General features: G+C 55.6%; 1 protein-coding gene across 1 annotated transcript in view; it reads right to left on the bottom strand.

The window, feature by feature from the left end:
* LMX1A (LIM homeobox transcription factor 1 alpha) overlaps nt 1-19,169 on the bottom strand; it is a 116,125-nt gene that overhangs the window by 27,403 nt on the left and 69,553 nt on the right. The window contains exon 3 of the mRNA XM_008153100.3: nt 6,232-6,464. Within this exon, the coding sequence (XP_008151322.1) occupies nt 6,232-6,464 (233 nt within the window). The remainder of the gene's footprint in view (nt 1-6,231; nt 6,465-19,169) is intronic.

Below are 19,169 nucleotides of genomic sequence, written 5' to 3'. Positions count from 1 at the left end.
CGCTGAGGACAGAGGCCAACGTCGGCAGGACAGCAGCACAGGTTACCGAGCGCCTGCTGCGCGCCAGGCCCTGTGCTAGGACCGGGTGAGCACAGACCATGCGGATGGAGCGGCCTCCGGGGGACCCGGGCCACCCCCACCGGCAGGCCCACGCCTCAGCCGGGGAAACCCTATCACAAAAGCAGGGCCTTGGAAGGAGCCCTCCTCCATGCTGACAGTGGACTCTCGAAGACAGAGCAAGGGACGCTGGCAGCGGCTCTTGGAGGCGGGTCTGACCCAGGAAGAGCCAGCAAACCAGGAGGTGTCATGGTTTGAGCCTTGGAGAAAGTAACGCAAGAATGAATCCGGGGTGTAATCTAACGTGCACTCTCTTCTTGAGGTCAGAAAACCTCCAAGTGGCAAACAAACCCCCAAACAAGCAAAAAACAGTTTGATCCCATGCTGGGAAACACTGCATAAAAGATACTGTCAGAGCGAGAGACCAACAGGGAAATCCTGACTACACCTTCCTAATGATTGCAAAAATGAAGGGGAAAAGGCAATTTAACATAAATGTAACATAAAGCAAAATGCAATGTGGAACCCTAGATGGGACCCTGGGGTGGATGCAGACGTTAGAGAAAAGTCCCTTGGAAACGAACAGTCTATCGCTGAATCAGCAGTGCTGAGCTGAGGTTGATTTTATGGTTGACACAGTCCAGGTATCAAAACGTACACTTAAATGTCAACCTTAGGAGCAGCCGGATGGAGGGTGCGTGGGAACTCCTGCCCCGCTTTGAAATTGCTCTGTAAATCTAAAATTTCATTTCGAAATAAAGTTTTTAAAAATGGCTGCATGAGACATTCTCAGATAACCTCTGAAGTGTATAAACAAGTGCAGAGGAGGGGGATAGCTGATCAAGAAATGCGACATGGACCAGGCAGGAGCCATGGCTGCCCCCAAGCTCCCACCCCCACTGACGGGCCAGGAAAGCTACAGAAGTCACGGGGCCATCACTGGATGGCACGTAGTAATAACCACACGGGCCGCTCAGGCCGCATATGGAAGGGTTTAGCCCCTCTGGGAGGTACATTCTAAAGGGATTGCAGCATGTTTACAGGCCGAGCACACAGCCTCTTTGGAGGGGTAGCTGGGAGGATGGGGAGCCGGAGGCAGAGAGAAGACACAGGGAGCACGTGGATCTGTCTCGGCTGAAAGATGGCCACGTCAGGACGCTGACTGGTTTTGGGAGGCCCTGCAGCAGAGCCACGGCCAAGGTTGAGGTCACACACAGAGACAGACAATGGGGCCCGATGTAATAAGCAGACAATCCACACTTAGACTGTGAGGCCACGCCCGCCGGCGTGGCTCCGTGGGTGAGTGGCGACCAGGAAGTCGCGGTTCGATTCCCGGTCAGGGCACATGCCCAGGTTGTGAGCTTGATCCCTAGTGGGGGGCATGCAGGAGGCAGCGATCCATGATTCTCTCTCACGGATGAGAGAGACACTGATGTTTCTCTCTCTCTCCCTTCCTCCCTGAAATCAACAAAACACACACAAAAGAATGAGGTCAGGAGCTCCCCAGTGCTGACCAAGCAGAGGCTGGATGAGCACTGGCGGGTGTTTGGCCTGGACAACCTCTCAGGTGCCCACCAATCACAGAGCCGTGCTGGCTGCCGGGGGAGGCCAGGGCGTGAGCGTTGGTAGGTGTGTCCTAGAGGCCCTGGGCTCCAAGGGGCCCACAAGCCCAAAGAAAATCATCTCCTTCCGGCCACAGAGTCACCTGTTTGGGTGGCACCTGCAAGGCCCCCGGCAGAGTGGGGACCAGGACAAGGGGAGCAGTGAGGAGACCCGGCAGCTGAATGTCTCCTGAGTGTGGTGTCCATGGAGCTGCAAATGTCACATGCTCTGTTCATGGGGACAGTCGGCGCCATAAAACCACAGGCTCCAGAACCCGAGGGGGAAGCGGCCTGCAGGTCACTGACCCGCCTTCCACACCTGTCATGAAAAGTGTTAGTGGCAGCGGGTTCTCGTCCCCCAGGCAGCTGGTCTGCCCTTGCTGGACACAGTTCTGACCCGCCTGGAACCGAGGTCTGAGCTGCGCCCTGTGCGTGGGTCTGCGCCCTCGGTGTGACTCTCAGAGCCCACCCGCCTTACTTTTACACCCGTGAGCACACTGCGTTTCTTTAGCTACCTGTCATTTAACAAGCTAGTCCCTCGCTCAAGGCTCTCTCTGCTTGTCAGTGACCCCGTAAAAGGAATCATGTAAAATTAGGCCAAATATCCTGACTGTGCTCTGAGCAACTCAAAAAATAATGGAGCTGCAATCAGATGAGACCTTCACCCACGTACCTTTGTATGATTACAAAGGCCCATGTCCTCTAGGGGGGGATGTTATCATCATGAATAGCTGGTTTATTAATGTTAATAAAGGAAGAGAGCAAAGGGGAGGTCAGCCATCATAAGCACGGTCATCTGGGCAGCTTCCTGCTCCCCAGGGAACCCCCGCTCCATTCCCTGCAGATCCCTAAGGGAAGGCATGGAACAAAGGAGGAGATGGGCGCATGCCCAGTGAAGCTGGGGTGACGTAGAGAAGGCGCTTGCCTGTCAGCCTGACCTGGGGAGCCATGGACTGGCTAGGAGGGTGGAGCCACTGCAAACATGAGAAATCTTGGAAAGTCAAAGTCCCCAGACAAAGAGCTCCCTCGCTTGCTCCATGACCCACACTCACCCCTGCGCTCCCCTGTTCACTCTCCATAGCCATGTGGCCTTAGGCAGCTGCGGGGCGCATGGCCGTGTGGCCCCCACATGCAATGGACTGGGAACAAAGCCAGGCTCGCCAGGTGCTGACCTGGGCTGTACCTTAGCATGGCCAGAAGCCTGGGCAGGGACCTTCACTCTGGCCCTGCGGAGGACAAGCTTGGACTTCCTCCATGGCGGGAAGGACAGAAATAGGGCCTTGGAGGGGAGCCCCCTGATTTACATCATCACTAAAGCTTTCCATGAAGCCCCATCCTCCCGGGGACCTCAGGAGCTCCAGTCCCACTGTTAACGATGACAGCTCTACCGTTGCCACATTCCCGTTGGTTCCTGTGGACATGTGGTCCGCTAAAGCCCCAGCGAAATTCCACCAAGCTGCCCCTTCCATGTAATTACCCCTGAATGCTGGAACCCGGTGGTCAGATTCCATCCTGCCAACGTTTGTTGGCTGCCAGAGTCTTTGTGAACACTGAGCTGTCCGCTGCCACCCAGCATTCCCTGCCAGGTGTGTGTCACCTATGAACTGAATAATCCCACTTTCTGCCTCTTCATCCAAGTTACCAATAAAAATGTTAAAGATGGCCTGGCCAGCGTGGCTCAGTGGTTGAGCCTCGACCTATGAACCCGGAGGACATGGTTTGATTCCCGGTCAGGGCACATGCCCCGTTGCAGGCTCGATCCCCAGTAGGGGGTGTGCAGGAGGCAGCCAATCCAGGATTCTCATCACTGATGTTTCTATCCCCCTTCCTTCCTCTCTGAAATCAAGAAAAATACATTTTTTAAATGTTAAAGATGACAGGTCATTCAATCATTCCCTCCACAAGTATTTGCCGAGCACCTACCATAGGAGAGGCACTCAGGACAGGAGTGAGAGGAGAAATTGTGTGTGGACTGGGACAGAGCTCCAAATTGTCACCCCTTAAGATCAGGTGGACATCTCCTAGAAGATTTCACTGACTCATTAGGAACTTGCTGCTCATGCCCTCTCCTCCCGCTCACACCCTCTCTTCCTGCTCACACCCTCTCCTCTTGCTCACACCCTCTCCTCCTGCTCACGCCCTCTCCTCCCGCTCACACCCTCTCCTCCCGCTCACACCCTCTCCTCCTGCTCACACCCTCTCCTCCCGATAACGCCCTCTCCTCCTGCTCACACCCTCTCCTCTTGCTCACACCCTCTCCACCTGCTCACACTCTCTCCTCCTGCTCACACCCACTCCACCCGCTCACATCCTCTCCTCCTGCTCACGCCCTCTCCTCCTGCTCACACCCTCTCCTCTTGCTCACACCCTCTCCACCTGCTCACACCCTCTCCACCTGCTCACACCCTCTCCTCCCGCTCACACCACTCCTCCTGCTCACACCCTCTCCTCCCGATAACGCCCTCTCCTCCTGCTCACACCCACTCCACCCGCTCACACCCTCTCCTCCTGCTCACGCCCTCTCCTCCTGCTCACACCCTCTCCTCTTGCTCACACCCTCTCCTCCTGCTCACACCCTCTCCTCTTGCTCACACCCTCTCCACCTGCTCACACCCTCTCCTCTTGCTCACACCCTCTCCTCCCGCTCACACCCTCTCCTCCTGCTCACACCCTCTCCTCCCGCTCACACCCTCTCCTCCCGCTCACACCACTCCTCCTGCTCACACCCTCTCCTCCTGCTCACACCCTCTCCACCTGCTCACACCCTCTCCTCCTGCTCACACCCACTCCACCCACTCATGCCCTCTCCTCCTGATCACGCCCTCTCCTCCTGTGACCTCTCTGCCCGGGCTCCTGGAAGGGCAAAGGAAGGGAGCTCAGCACTGCTCCAGAGCTGTCCGCCATCAGTGAGGTGGGCTTAATGCAAGACAGGTAAGATGTATATAACTGACAAAGCGAGGGCAACAGACAATATATTTGATTTTGGTTGAGACTTTAATGTCTCCATTTAAAGATGCACCAACAATCAGAGATTTAGAGCTGAAAGGGACCTGGGACTCTTCTAGAACCAGCCTCCCCACCCCCTGCCTTGCCAGCAGTGGTTTCCACAGGGGGGGTCCGTCTCCTGAGGAGCCTCTCTATCAGCCCGATCACTAGAAGGACTTCTGGACCTTCCCCACGTGGAGCCCCACTGCTCTCCCTTGCTTTTACCTGCAGTGTAAGCACTCGGTGGCTTAAATAAGTGAACAAGTGGTTTCTAGTTCTGCAGCTGGGAACAGAGCTACGCTGGCCAGATGCCTTGAGAGAGTGATAGCTTGTTAAGTTCTGCTTACGAAATTAGAAGAAAAATGAGTCTGATCCAACAACGTCCTCATTTAGTCCTTACTTTTCTAGCCGGAATACAGTATCTGTAACTCCTTCGTGGATGTGTCTGGAGACCTCCCACCCCACACCATTCTCGTCATTCGTGTCCTGCCCCGCCCCCGGCCTCAGCGGCACTCAGGTGTGGCTGCTGACTGCGTGAGTGTCCAGAAGCGCCAGCGTGTCCGTAGCGGCCTCAAGGAGAGACGTGCAGAGGCGGGCGCGGCTGGACCCATGGCGGGGAAGGCGCCCTGCGGCCACCCCGCTGGGGCGCCCACACCTCGGGGCCACTTGCATCCAGCTTCTCCTCTCTTTGCACACGGGGGTGGGAGGCAGGAATACAGGAATGCCTCCCACTGAGTTTGTAGCCAATTAGAACCTGCAATTGGATGACTCGGTGAGCAAGGCCCCACACCTGTGTGCCAGCTCGGACCCCGGCATCTATTTCTCTGTGAGAAAGGGCGGTGACCCTGGGTGTGCACATCTTTCTAAGCTTTGGGGAATTCAAAGATTTTGCAATATTCTGGGGAGGAGGCCCAAGTGGGAGGGCTCAGCAAGGTGCCCAGAGGGAAAGACAGGTGCTCGGGCCTCCTGCCGCCGGGTGGGGGCCACAGAGCTCGGTTTAGATGAGCAGCCAAGGCTGAGCAGAGTTGGCAATGAAGCCGACGGACCACGGCCCCGCTCATCCCTCCCTGGAAGAGCATCCTGTGCCCACACCAGGCAGGGCCCCTGGTGCCCGGGGGCTCCGTCTTCTGGATTTGGGGTCCGAGCTTTTAAGTTGCCTTGGCAGACATGAAAGGAGCTGGTAGGGCTGGGCATGCCTTCTGTGCGCGTGCCACTCCCAGGGCAAGAGCCTGCCCTGGACCCCGGAGGGTGCACGTGGGGGACGTGAGCTGGGGCTGGGGCCTGAGCTGAGCCAGCTGAGTGCAGGCTCCGGGGACTGCCAGCGGGAGCAGTCACTGCACCAGCCCAGAGCCTGTGAGCATGTGCATGAGTGTCCACGGGGCCCCATGGGATCGGGGTCATTTGTTACCTGGCACATCGTGGCCATCCTGACTGTAGAGAGATTGCTCCCAGCTACAGAGGAAGCTCCCGGGAAGCACAGAGCTGCCTTCCGCGGGCCAGGCCGCCTGGTGGCTGGCCTCCAGGACGGCACTGCAGACAGTCACCCCCTCTCTGCCTCCCCCGCTCGGGGCCCACTTGCAGCACTCACCCGAGTCGGACGCCGCCGGGCTCACCAGGCTGAGCAGCTCCCGCTCCTTCTCGTAGTCGCCTTTGCAGAGCAGCTGGCCCTCCTTCAGCACGAACTCGTCCCCCTTCTGGAGCTGCCGCTCGCACACGCAGCAGCAGAAGCAGCCCAGGTGGTACACGCTCTTCTGGGCCCGCATCACAAACTCGTTGGGTGCGATGGCCTCAAAGCAGCCCCCACATTTGACAGCAAACAGCCTGGGAGGGGGACAAAGGAGGGAGGTCTGTGACAAAGGTCCGCGGGCCCCGTCTCCCTCACGTCAGCAGCAAAAGGAACCTGGAGAACGGGCCGAGGAGGCTTGGCACCCAGACGACACACGGCGGGCTCCCACCAAGGCCACTCCTGTCCTCGTCACACTGCAGGGTGGCCTGGGAGAGGCGCTCTCTTCTCCAAACGACCTCAGGACAACCTGGTTCTGTGTCAAAGCCTGTGGCATAAGCAAGAGATAATGTGCCCTAAAAATACCTCCGGTTCATTCCCGATGGCATCCATGTCTCTATTTCCAAAACAAAGAGTTGATTTCTTTTTTAAGCAACTGGGAAAGAAAGCCTCTCTGTGACGCCAGAGGGTCAAGGGCGTGGAAAGGTCACCGGCTGACGGGAGAGGACACGGCAGGCAAGGCGGGTGGAACTGCCCGAGGGAGAACGCACCACTCCACACCCGCCGCTCTCCCGGAGTGGAGGCAGCCGGGCTGGAGAAGGAACGGCCACCTCCCAGGACTGCTTGAAGGACAGGGCCAGCCGGCAGGCGTGTCCCGCACGGCCCGGGTCAGAAGCACAGCCTGGACCACACACAGCCCTCCCTGCTCGCACCTGGGGCACCTGGCCGCCTCCCTCTTCCTGGAAACTTAAAGGGGGTGAGGCTGGTGGACAGCCCCGGGGCTGCTGTGGCCCCAAACACAGGCCCAGGGCCAGCAGCCCTCCGCTCCTCCGCTGCCCGTGTGGGGTGCTGTCGGGTCTGGGCCTCCGGGCGTACCCGTCCCCCGACAAGTCGCCTTGACCCCTCCCCCTGTGCTGGGTGCTGCGCATCACAAGAGCCACCACTTCATCCCTGTCGGCAACCTGAGCCGCCCGTCAGTCCCTTCCGGAGCCCCTCCTAGGCCCGTCGTCCCAAGCCCCCCCTGGCCCTCCCCGGGAGCCCCTCCTAGGCCCGTCGTCCCAAGCCCCCCCTGGCCCCTCCCCGGCTGACACTCAGGAGGCAGCAAGGCCCAGGCGTCTGCAGCCGCAGGTGGCAACACCTGTGCTGGTTAGCTTCCTTCCACCCTGTGAGTCAGCGCCTCCTTCTCCTCCTCCTTAGGGTCGCCCCCACTACAACATTCGCCCCCACCGGGAGGGGGGTCGGGGTGGGCTCCCCAGCAGCTGGGGAAGGGGCGGGAATTGTCTGGGCTCAAATCCCAGGCCTGGTCAGTGAGGATTAGAGATGGGGACCGACGTGCGGTCCTGTCTCTCCCTCCACCAGGTCCCCTCTAGGAAAAACCAGGACCCCTCACCTCAACTCTTGTCGCCCTCACTTCCCCTGAGCAACTCAGGGAGCATTGTGCACACAGCCCGTCACACAGCCCGTCACGTGTGCCACATGTGTGAACAGCTGCCGGCGCCACGGAGAACGCAGCTGCTGACACACCTTCCACTTTTCTTGAAGACTCAGAGCAAGTCCAGGTCCAAAGTCTAGGTCACAATTAAAACACAGCTGTCGCTCCCCAGTTTCCCAGGGCCCGTCCCCCTCTGAACGCTCCTGAGGCCTCGCTGGGGCAGAGCCTGCCCTGCTGTGCCCTGAGAGCAGGCAGGTCTCACACGGCCAGCTCTTCTGGGCATCAGGCAGGCCTGGCTCCCCCATCACAGATTCTCCTGGGAACGTGGCAGTCCCCCCTCACCGCGCAGGGGAACGGCATGTGGCTGGTGGGCAGGCACCAGGCAGGACCAGGGGAACCTGTCCTCGGCTCCACTAAGGCCGCCGTGGCGTGAGTCTGAGGCGTGGAGGAGGAAGTACCCGGACGAGAGGGACAGAGGACAGGCCAGCTCGCGGGGCAGCGGGAGGCACGCCCCTCGGACAACTGCATCCTTCCCACAGGGCCAGCACAATGCCACCCCACAGCCTCCTCGCCTGTCCCAGGTGCCCTGGAGGACGGCAGGGAAGAGGAAGGGGCCGATTTGGGGCCAGAGCACAGGGGGTGGAGCAGGAAGACTGGGCTCCCGGTCCATCCTTTACCCAGAGAACGCAGCTCGGACCTTCGATGGGCCAGAGTGACATAAAAAAACTTAGAGCCTGGGCAGACTCGGCGTTCAATCCAGGGGTCCCCTCACTCCACACCTGTTAACCAGAGACACCCAATCGGCCAGCACCTCATCTCAGGCCCCCAGACGGTTTCGGCATGACCCGCCTTGCCATGCAGTTCTCCAAACAAACTCTCCCAGAACTGTATCATTCACAGCTACATCTTCATAAACACAACACAGCAAAGGCCAAAGAGATTGTGTGCAAACACACATGCACACACACACACACACCACCTCTCTCTGTATGTATGTATAAGTGTGTGTGTATTATATATATATATATAATATGTATTATATAATACGTATTATATATATAATACATATTATATATATATAATACATATTATATTTTATATATATAATATCTTTTGGGGGAACATGGAGGAGGAAGGAAGTACCCTGACTGGGAGAGGGTCAGGGGTGAGATGCAAGCCCGTGGGACTGTAGGAAACACATTTCTAAAAAGAATTGATCCATTGATTGATTGATTGGTGATTGATTTCTAGAGATTTCACTTGAAGAAATCTTTAAGCGGTTGCTCCTAAGCATGTCTGAAACTCCCCAGGCTGGAAAAGTCCTTAATTTGCTCCATTTCATGCTTCATGCTTTTCATACAGGTTTGGAACCCTGCTCTGTAGCCATGGAGACAAGGAGGTTTCCAAAGCAGGGATGAAGGCTGGCACCTGAGGGACTCCTCGGGGACAAGTCTAAGGCGATCAAGGAAGAGGGGACCTTGGGGAGGACAGGAGGGCTGTCCCTGAGCAGCAGGAATACACGAGGCCAGGTGGACACGTGGCTTTCGCTGCCCGTGTGCAGTCCAGGCAGGGCACTCCACCACTCTGCATCTCAGGTCCTTGTCATTGCAACATAGCACAGCCCCCAAATCACTTTACTTCGGAGGAAAAGAAGCTCGTGGAAGACAGAAACGGGGGAATTCATCTTTATTGAACACCCGCGTGGTGCCAGGACCTGCGGCATTTCTACAGCCACAGCCATGCCCACTCCGTGGGGGAAGAGCTCGACGAGAACCCCTATGTAAGCTCCGTCTCCCCGGGACTGGGCCTCGGGGGGCCGGCTCACAGGCTCTTCCCCGCTTCTCTCCTGCGCCCTGTCCGGCGGGCACTGTTTTCTCAGCAGAACTAAGTAGAAAGATCAGGCAGGTGGGATGCGGCCGCGGCTCGTGCGAGGGTTTCTGGACCGGCCCCTGGCTCTGCAGGGCGTCCTGAGACTGCTGCCCCTGGGGGGATGGGCAGGAGTCAGGACCAAGCTGACCCCGTCAGGCTCTCAGCTCCTGGGCCCCAAAGTACCCGAAGGGACCCCTGAGAGGCCTCTCTGCTGTGGATTTAGGTTAAGAGCACACAGTGCCTGGGAGGCCCCCCAACTCAACACCACCGTGAGGAGGCTACGCTACCCCCACACGCTAGGGACCAAGACAGTTCCTGCTGGGACCCCGTCCGCTGGGAGCGTGGCGGGCACAGTTCCCGAGGTGCAGGCAGAAACGCAGGCCAGCGGGTTGGGCCAGGAGCCCGGGACGCTCAGCCAGACACGGAGCTGTGGAAACAGCAGGACCGGAGGCAGCATGGAGTCATCAAGTCACCTTAGATCCAGGTCGCCCACCCCACACACACACTCCACCACTCAGCTCTGTGACCTTGGTCTGCTGATGGTGGTGTTCACTCTCCAATAACTGGGCCAATGAAAGAACCCGCCTCACAGAGCCCCGGTAAGGATCAAACGCCTTAAAACCACCTAGCACAGTGCTTGGCACATGTAAGCCCTCAACAAGATGGGAACCTCAACAAAACGGTGGTGGTGAAGAGACTGGGAGAATCAGGATTAGTAAAGGAGATGGAGAGAGAGGGACTGGGCAGGTAGGTCAGGACCGAGGTCATGAGCGATGCAAGGATGTCGAGGCCAGCTTTTCGGTTGTGCTGGCCGTGGACTTGGGGACCAGATCCCACCTGCAGCAGTGGCCTCGGGCTAGGGATTTGTCTGGCTTTACCCAGCTAAGCGTTCTAGCATGCTTCCATGAAATGCCTTCTTGCTCTACCAACGTAACAACCAAGCGGTTGGCTGATTGAGCCTTCATTTTCTCCTCAGTATCAATACTTCTGACTTTTCCACCCATGAATGCCCACACCTTCCTCCACTCTCCGCCCACCTGCCCCTTGTCCTCTAGATGCAGACACTCCCCATATCTGCCCTGTGGGCCGATGCGCAGCAGCCGAGCACAGGGAGACTGCAGAACAGGGCAGCCTCATCAACACCCAGCGCCACGCCAGGGCAAAGGCTTGGAGACCCAGGAGGACCGAGCAGGAATATAAGGGGACCCCCATCATGACACCCCAGGGTAGGTTTGCAAGGCTGAGCTCTTCATTAACCTGAACCCTGAATCCTGAAGACATCAAAGGGGGCTCCTCCAAGCCTCCGCGCCATGGAAAATTAAGTGGAAGGATGGAGACCAAAATCACACAGCTTCCAACTTGAGCAGCTGGTCGTGCCCTGGTCTCACTCCGCCAAAATGCGCAGAGAACTGCTGTCAGCCTCGGACAGCAAGAGCTGCAGGCGAGGCACCTTTCCACCAGCACTGCCCAACCCCCTTCCATCGGGGCTATTTCATTTTTTAATTGGTTTTAGAAAGAAAGGAAAGGGGGAGGGGTTGAGGGAGAGAGAGAAACATCCATTTGTTGTTCCACTTGTATGTGCATTCAGTGATTGATTCTTGTATGTGCCCTGACCAGGGATCGAAACCACAACCTGGGCCTATCAGGACGACCATCCAACCAACGGAGCTCCTGGCCAGGGCCCAGCAGGTGTATGTCTAAGTCCTGGGTTTAGGAATGTGGGAGAAGGTCTTTGTGTCCCTCTGCAAAGCAGGCTCAGTTTCCACCCTCTCCACCAGGGGGCAGTACAGCAGCATTCACTAATGCCATGTTGACTTGGTAACTGAGGTCATCCAGGCACCAAGACAGGCATTGGCCATAAGCCAAGACTGTCTGTCGGGAGACTCTGCAGCCGGGAGCCTGGGAGACCATGTGGCTGAACATGGGGAGTATTCAAAAGTATCGGGAACCAAAAGCATGGCTTGTGGCCTTAGAAGTAGTGACACAAGCAACCTTGTCAGCTGGCTCCAGGTCTCTGTCCTTGAGGCTGAGCCAACACCATCACAATAAGCGACGGAGCCCGTGGGCCTGGGGCGGTGGGAAAGTCTGCAGGGACAATAGACGTGGCAGCATCTTCTATAGGAGACAGTCTCGAGGCTCTGCGGTGGGGAGAAAATGGGAAACAATAGTGTCTGGCAGAGCCAATCAGAGGCCCCGTGTCCCTGGGGTCCTGGGGAGCAGCGAGGGCCGTAGAAAGGGATGGGAATGGGGAGTGTGGTGTCTGCACCGCCCAGAGCACCTCGCTGAGAAGCACAGGGTAACGCGTTGGCTCGGCGTCCATCGCAAAAGGGTGGCTGGGTCCCTCCCTCGTTCTCACACAGCATCTGGTCAAGAGTGAGCCAGACAGAGTGGGGACAGCATGGTTTTCCAGTCTGATAGAACCTGGGTTCAAGTCTCGGTTCCTTCCACCTCTGAGAATGTGGACCAGTGGTCACCCTCCCGGAGCGCCTGCTGCTCCATCGATGAGTCATAACGACCTCACGAGACGCCTTGGCGATTGATGAGATGGCGTGTTGGAAGTATCTGACACTCGCAGAAATCAATTGGACGTATCTGCCCACGTCAATACTGGTATGAGATCATTTATTTCAAGACTGAGCCGAAATTAGAACTTCATGCATTTCTCAAGGCTGTGACTCTCGTTGTTATAACAAATTAAACCAAACGCCAACAAGCCTTTCAGACGTTACTGGAGGAGACCGGCAGGCACAATGAAAGGACACGTGCTTGAGGAGACGGCAGGTGCATCTCATTCAGGCCACCATGGCTCTGGGCCCCGCTCACCCGAGGTCAGTGCTGACATTAGCCAACGGGTGGTGGCCAGCACCCCGGCCACTGCTTGACGCCAGCATCCATTCAGGAAGTCGGCAGCGCTGTGTGTTGAGCCGACCAGAGCCGACAGTTGCTACTTGGCCAGCGCTGACCCTCTCTGGCAAATATTTGGGAGACTCCTTCCCGTGTCACCTCAGGGCTCGGGTGAGGCTGCTCGCAGGCTGTGGGCCTGCGCTGAGACGTCTCTTCTTCTCTCGCTTCCCTGGCTGTCAGGCCCCCTCAAGATCAGTCAGCCTCGCCCGCATATTATAACTGGAAAGAAACCAATGCTGAGAAGGAGCAGGGACCTACCCCGACCACAGAGAACATGAAGGTCATGAGAGAGCCAGGCAGGGCTTGGGGCTCAGTCCATGGTCAGAAATAAAAGAGGCTCAATATGACCCAACTGGGGATGGAAAGATGTCCCTGGGCCCCTGGGCTGTCACCCTAACCAGCTGAGTAAGTGGCTAGTGTGTGAGACAGTGAGTCGCTCCTGCTCTCTCGGTCCCCTCCTCCCCTCTCCCCGCCCCCCCCTTCTTTTTTTGCCGAAACCTAGAAAGCTGTCTAGGAGTCAGGCTGCAGAGCAAGACTGCAGTGAAAGCGTGGATTCCACGACCCGGGCCAAGGTGGCACGGCGTAGATCACAGGCTTCCCATAGTGTCACGCAGACATGCAAACATGGCAAGAAACATAAGGCAGGCGCACGGAAAATATATGTTTCCTTTTTAGGGAGTTAAAGGTTTGGTTTCCTTTGAAAATGTCAGTATTCCTTTCCCTTCATCCTCATTAGCCTCCTGGGACCCTCGTAAGCATACCCAGCACACACAGAGCCAGGGATGAGGTATTTTTAGCTGATATTCTGGGCACAGATTCCTATTGTTTCACGATTTTTGGCTTGGCTGGATGGCACGTGGCCAATACAATGTATACTCTTACAAAGAATGCATGTCCTGGCTGCGTGTGTGTGTGTGTGTGTGTGTGTGTGTGTGTGTGTGTGTGTGACAACAGTGGGCGGACAGGGCTTTATTGATGATGTTTTGATGGGAAGGATTCTGAGAGCCCAGCAGGGGGCAACACCGAGCTCTCCGTGAATCCTGATCGCTTTTGTTGCCATCGCTTCTCATTTTTACCATTGTGCTCTGCAGGGCGAAACGCCCTATTGTCTCAACCCAAGAGCTCCTCCGAGACTCCGCTGACACAAGCAGCACCGTGTGAGGAACCAGACGAATTCTCAGTCACGGGCGTGTTCCCAACGTGCTGGTGCTCCAGTGGCCAGTCCACGATCACGCTCAACACCCGGGCAGTGCTGCCGTTCGCCCTTCTCCTCACACAGGAGGTGGCAAAAGTAGGTTAATAATAATAATAAACAACACATAACTAATTATTAAGTAACACAAGAATAAACTCTGTTTCATGAACTGACAACTGTAAACCTAATTTGCCCGTGACTGTATATACAGGATGTCCCCCAAAATGTATACACACTGTAACAGCTGACAGCTCAATTTTGAAAATGAAATGTATGTTGATATACACTGCCTTTGTAATTATCCAAAGTGTGTGTGCACATTTTTGGGGACATCCTATACATAACACCTGTTCGTAAGGATCACCCAGTCTTCTAGGGGTGACAAGAAAAGACAATCACAGATGGACAATCTGCGTCAAGACCTCCTGCCACCGTGGCAGCAAAGCCACAGGGAGCAGCCACGTGGGTCTGCCCTTCCCACGTGCAGGGGCACAATCTCTCTGGATGATCTCAATCTCCAGAATGCCTTTAGTTCAAAGATCTCAAAGCCCGCGGGATGCTGTGAAACCTCTCAGCTCTGAATGGGGGCGGGCAGGGCAGACTCTGTTATCTGAACCTATTAGCCTCATCACACAGGCTCTGCACAATCCCAAAATCCAGCCCCAAAAGCCAGGTGTCCTGCACCGCCCACACAGCCTCTCTCCCATGAGACGGTGTCCCCGCCTGTCTGGCTAGACTCCAGGTGTCCTGAGAGCTCAGGGAGGTTCCAGCTCTTGTTCTCTTTATTTTTCCCCTTCATTTTTTTACTCTTTTTATCCTTCAACTCTCTCCTCGCCCATGAAAAACTGAAAGACACCACACCCATCAGGATGGCTACTATAAAAAGAAAATCTGGGGAGGATATAGAGCACTTAGGACCCATGTGCACTACTGTCTGCAAAATGGTGCTGCTGATATAGAAAATGATACCTCAGGTCCTCAAAAAATTAAAAATAGAATTACCCATATGACCCAGCGGCTCTACTTCTAGGTAAATACCCAAAATAATTGAAAGCAGGGGCTCAAAGAGATGTCTGTACACGCGTGTTCACAGCAGCACTATGTACAACAGCCAGAGGGCGGAAGCCACAGGTGAATGATAAACCAAATGAGGAAGATACCACAGGAATGTATTGTAATGGAATATTATTCAGCCTTAAGAAGGAAGGAAATTCTGACACATGTGCAACATAATGAGAACATTATGTTAAATGAACTAAACCAGTCACAAAAGGACAAGCACTGTATGATTCCACGTATAGGAGACTAGAGGCCCGGTGCATGAGATTTGTGCACTCACAGGGGGTCCTTCAGCCCGGCCTGTGCCCTCTCATGGTCTGGGAGCCCTCGGGGGATGTCCAACTGACAGCTTATGTGGGAGCGGGCCTAAGCCAGCAGTCGGACATCCTTAGCACTGCCGCAGAGGCAGGAGAAGCTCCCGCCACTGCCGCTGCACTTGCCAGCCATGAGCCCGGCTTCAGGCTGAGCGGCGTCCCCCACTGTAGGAGCACACTGACCACCAGGGGGCAGCTCCTGTGTTGAGCATCTGCCCCCTGGTGGTCAGTGCGCGTCATAGAGCGACCAGTCATTCCTCCGTTCAGTCGATCTGCATATTAGCCTTTTATTATATAGGATAATTTGAGTAGTGAAGTTCATAGAGACAGAAAGTAGAATGGTGGGTGCCAGGGTTTGGGGGAGGTGGGAATGGGGAGTTACTGTTTAATGGGTGTGGAGTTTCAGTTTTGCAAGATGAAAAGAGTTCTGGAGATGGATGGTGGTGATCATAGCACAACAATGTGAACATACTTAATGCCACTGAACTGTTAAACATGGTTGAGATGATAAATTTTGTGTTATAAATTTGATGGTCAACACTACCATAATTTTTAAAAATTAAAAAAAATAACTGGAGAACAATGATCTTTCATACTCTACCTCCTGTGACCAAAATTCTCAGTGACTGTGTTCCCAGTTGGAAAATCTCACCTGCCCAGATTCCCTTGCAGGACAGGGAGCCGAGGGGGATGGAGGGTGGGGAGTGGGATGTTGTTGAAAAACTATCATTCTCTTTATGAGATGAGAAAGGCTCAGCTGGTGCATACATTTCGCCTTCACTCTTCACCTTTTCCCTTATTTCTGTGCCTGGGATTAAAATATAACACCTGGGGTTGAGTCAGCCATCTTGGCACTACGAGAATAAAAGCCACCTGTTAAGGATGCAGAGCAAGAGGAGAGAATCCTGGATCCTTGAAAGCTTCCTGAGCAGTTGCACCATCCTTGGACTTCCTACTTCTTGACTCCCTTTCAGTGAGAAAAATAAGACCTCCTTTTCATTAACCCCCCGTAGTCAGGATGCAGGTATATGAAGCCAAATGTTCTCAGAAGGACTTGCCGTTTCCATTCAAGGTCTAGTGGGCCCTGAACTCCTCTCCAGGGCAACTCCTCCACGTAGGCACTAGCCTTCATCACTTCAAGTTCACTCAAAGGCTACATCATATGTTTTTGTAAATATCTTTACATTTATATATTTCTCCCAAATTGGGGGGGAATATCCTTCTCTTGATTTGATAGCCTTTGTAGAAAATTTCAAAAATAAAATATTTGTATTTCCTATCTCCAGCTCCTCTGCTTCCACTCTCTTTTAAAGCCAATCCCATTAGGCACTTGTCTTACTCTTTCTAACAAAACTCCCTTGCGAAGGCCACTAGTGATGTCCACTCATGATGGCCTGGCACTGCGGTCACCTGGCTTCAGGACCCCTCACTCCCCAGCTCACCAGTCACCTTCTCGGTCTCCTGGCTAGTCCCTCTCATCATCCTCTTTTCTATCTAAACTCACTGACCTTGGTGATTTATCCAGTCTCGCCTAATTACTTTCAATGGCTTTGAAATGTCTCTCTCCACCTCAGATCTCTCTCCTAAATCTAACTTGTATATCCACCCACCTACTCAACATTGTCACTTGGACTTCTCATTGAAATCCCCAACTTAACACCAAAGCAGAATTCCTGATCGCATCCCACCCACCTCACACCCCAACTCAAACCGGCTCCAACCAACCACAGCTGCCACTCCTCTGTTGATAAACAGCACCTACAACTTCCCTGTCGCTCGAGACAAACGTTTCAGAACCATTCCTGACTCCTGCCCACAATCCCATGCACACTGTCCACCAGCCATTTCTGCTCCACCTTCCAGGAATAGACAGACCTGACCACTCACCAACTCCGCCTAATCTCCCCGCACCCTGCTCGGATCTTCAGAGCTTCCCGCTGCACTCCCGCTCCTTCCTGCCTCCTGACCCGTTCACCGCCAACCAGAAGGCAGAGGATCCCACTGAGAACTCAACTGAGTCATGTCACTCACCTATCACCCGCCTCACAGATGGGACAAATAGAGCACATGAAAGTTTAAGTAATTTGTTCAGCTTTACACAGCTAGTAACTGGAGATGCCAGGATTCACATCCTGTCTGTTAAGGCCCAAACCCACCAAAGCTCCATTCCACCGCTGCCTAACGTAGCCGGAGGCCATTCCAACAAAACCACGAAGCGCTGCTTTGCACCGGAAAGGCTCTGCGTGACCACCCGCAACACTCTCACCACTGTCAGCCTAAGCGCCTGAGAAGGCAGAACTGGATGAGAGAGGTTATCCATTACACCGAAATATTTTCCCAGAAAGGAAAGGCCCAGAGGTTGCCCCCCAACCTCCTGAATCACAGCGACTCTGAGACCCATGACCGAGGCCAGGTCTAGCCCAGGAGAGCGCCAGCCTTGGAACTTGTGTGGAGGCAAGTAGCACGGGGACGAGATGGCAAAGCCAGCAGGGATGGTGGCAGGTGTGCAGAGCCAGCCAGCGGAACAGCCGCCTCAGGCGCAAGCCTGGGGTAGAGTTTCCATCTCGGTGCCTCCCACATGCTCTGCACCTTCCCCATCCAGCTCCATCCAGGGGCCTGGAGGACAGGGCCAGGCAGGAGGAGCGAAAGGACCACGGAGATCTCTGTGAAACAGGATTCCCGGCCGGAAATCGCAGCCACGAGTTATGTGTGAGACGTGAGTGGACACCACCCGGTGGCCCTCCTGGGCGTCACCATTCCGTAGAACTTTCTGTGATGACACAGACATCCTCAATCGTGCTGTCCAACATGGCACCCATGAGCCACTGCTCCTGGGGACAGAGTACTAAGATGCTTGAAGGTGAGGGGAGAGCGGGAGAATGAAGACCTGGTTGGTCTTAGAGATGGGCTCACCCTGTCCTCAGGATCTGGCCTGGCCTCTGTCCTCTCCACCTCCCCAAATCTTCCCCAGCCTTCAGGAGGCAGCTGAGCCTCCCACCCTCCCGGTAAGGGTGTCTCTGCCCATCGGCTGTCTCTGTGGCTCATGTGGGCTCACTGGTGACAAGGGCTATAGAAACTCAAAGACAGGAAGCTTCCAGGTGGAGTGATGAAGGGAACGAAGCCCTAAACAAGAACCTTAAGTACTAACTGGAATCTGAGCAGCGTGAGTGATGGACAGACATGCTGCGTGGAGACTCCAGAGCGAGCCAGGGGGTCACGGCGATTTCAGCAGGTGGGAAGGCGACCAGCTTGCCTGCTACCTGCCGACACAGAGGATCATCGTGAGATAACACGGGAAATGTGTGCTTCCTGCCAGGTGCGAGCTTGTTCTGGGCCCGATGGAGGAGGGTTGCTAAGCTGGCTTCAGTCTCTTTCATAGGAAATGGGGGATCTAGACACACCTTTGAGCTGAGGCATGAGGGGCGGCCAGCACACAGAGTTGATGCGGAAGGAGCCTGGACAGGCATGGACACCCCCCCCCACCCCCACTCCCAGATTCCCTCCTCCCCTTCCAGCATCCCAGTGACCGCGGCCTTCGGACAGTGCAGGGTCACCACAGCAGACACCGCTGTCACCTCTGGAGCCCCCTGTTCTTGCTAAGAGAACGCTGACTTGGCTGGGCAGCAGTGCCCCATCCCAGGACGAGTCATAATTCCTCTCAGCCGGGTGACCCATCTCTTCCCCTTTGCCAGTGCCCAGCCCTGGGCAGGTGCATGGCCCAGCCACAGCCAGAGAGATAAGAGGTAAAGTCGGGGGGGGGGGGTCCTGAGAAAGAGGAAACTATGAGTGAGAAGCCAACATCGAAGAAGCCATAGCCCAGCTCTTCGCACCTCAGGCCGCCGGCTGCAGAGCGCGTCCGGGAGGGTGGGAGCCGCCCCGCAGGCGCGCTGGCCAGCAGGGAGGGTGGGGTCAGGACAGAGGCTGGATTCTGAGGACCCGGTTAAACTGCCAAACCAACAGTGACCCCTGTTCCCAATGCTGTGGGCCGAAGGCCCTGCTTTTTCCACGTTGTTCCTTGCGCCCCAGTACC

Source organism: Eptesicus fuscus, chromosome 22, assembly GCF_027574615.1.
Source record: "Eptesicus fuscus isolate TK198812 chromosome 22, DD_ASM_mEF_20220401, whole genome shotgun sequence".
Taxonomy (NCBI): domain Eukaryota; kingdom Metazoa; phylum Chordata; class Mammalia; order Chiroptera; family Vespertilionidae; genus Eptesicus; species Eptesicus fuscus.
The sequence above is the reverse complement of the archived record's forward strand: the minus strand, read 5'-3'. Positions and strand labels throughout refer to the sequence as shown.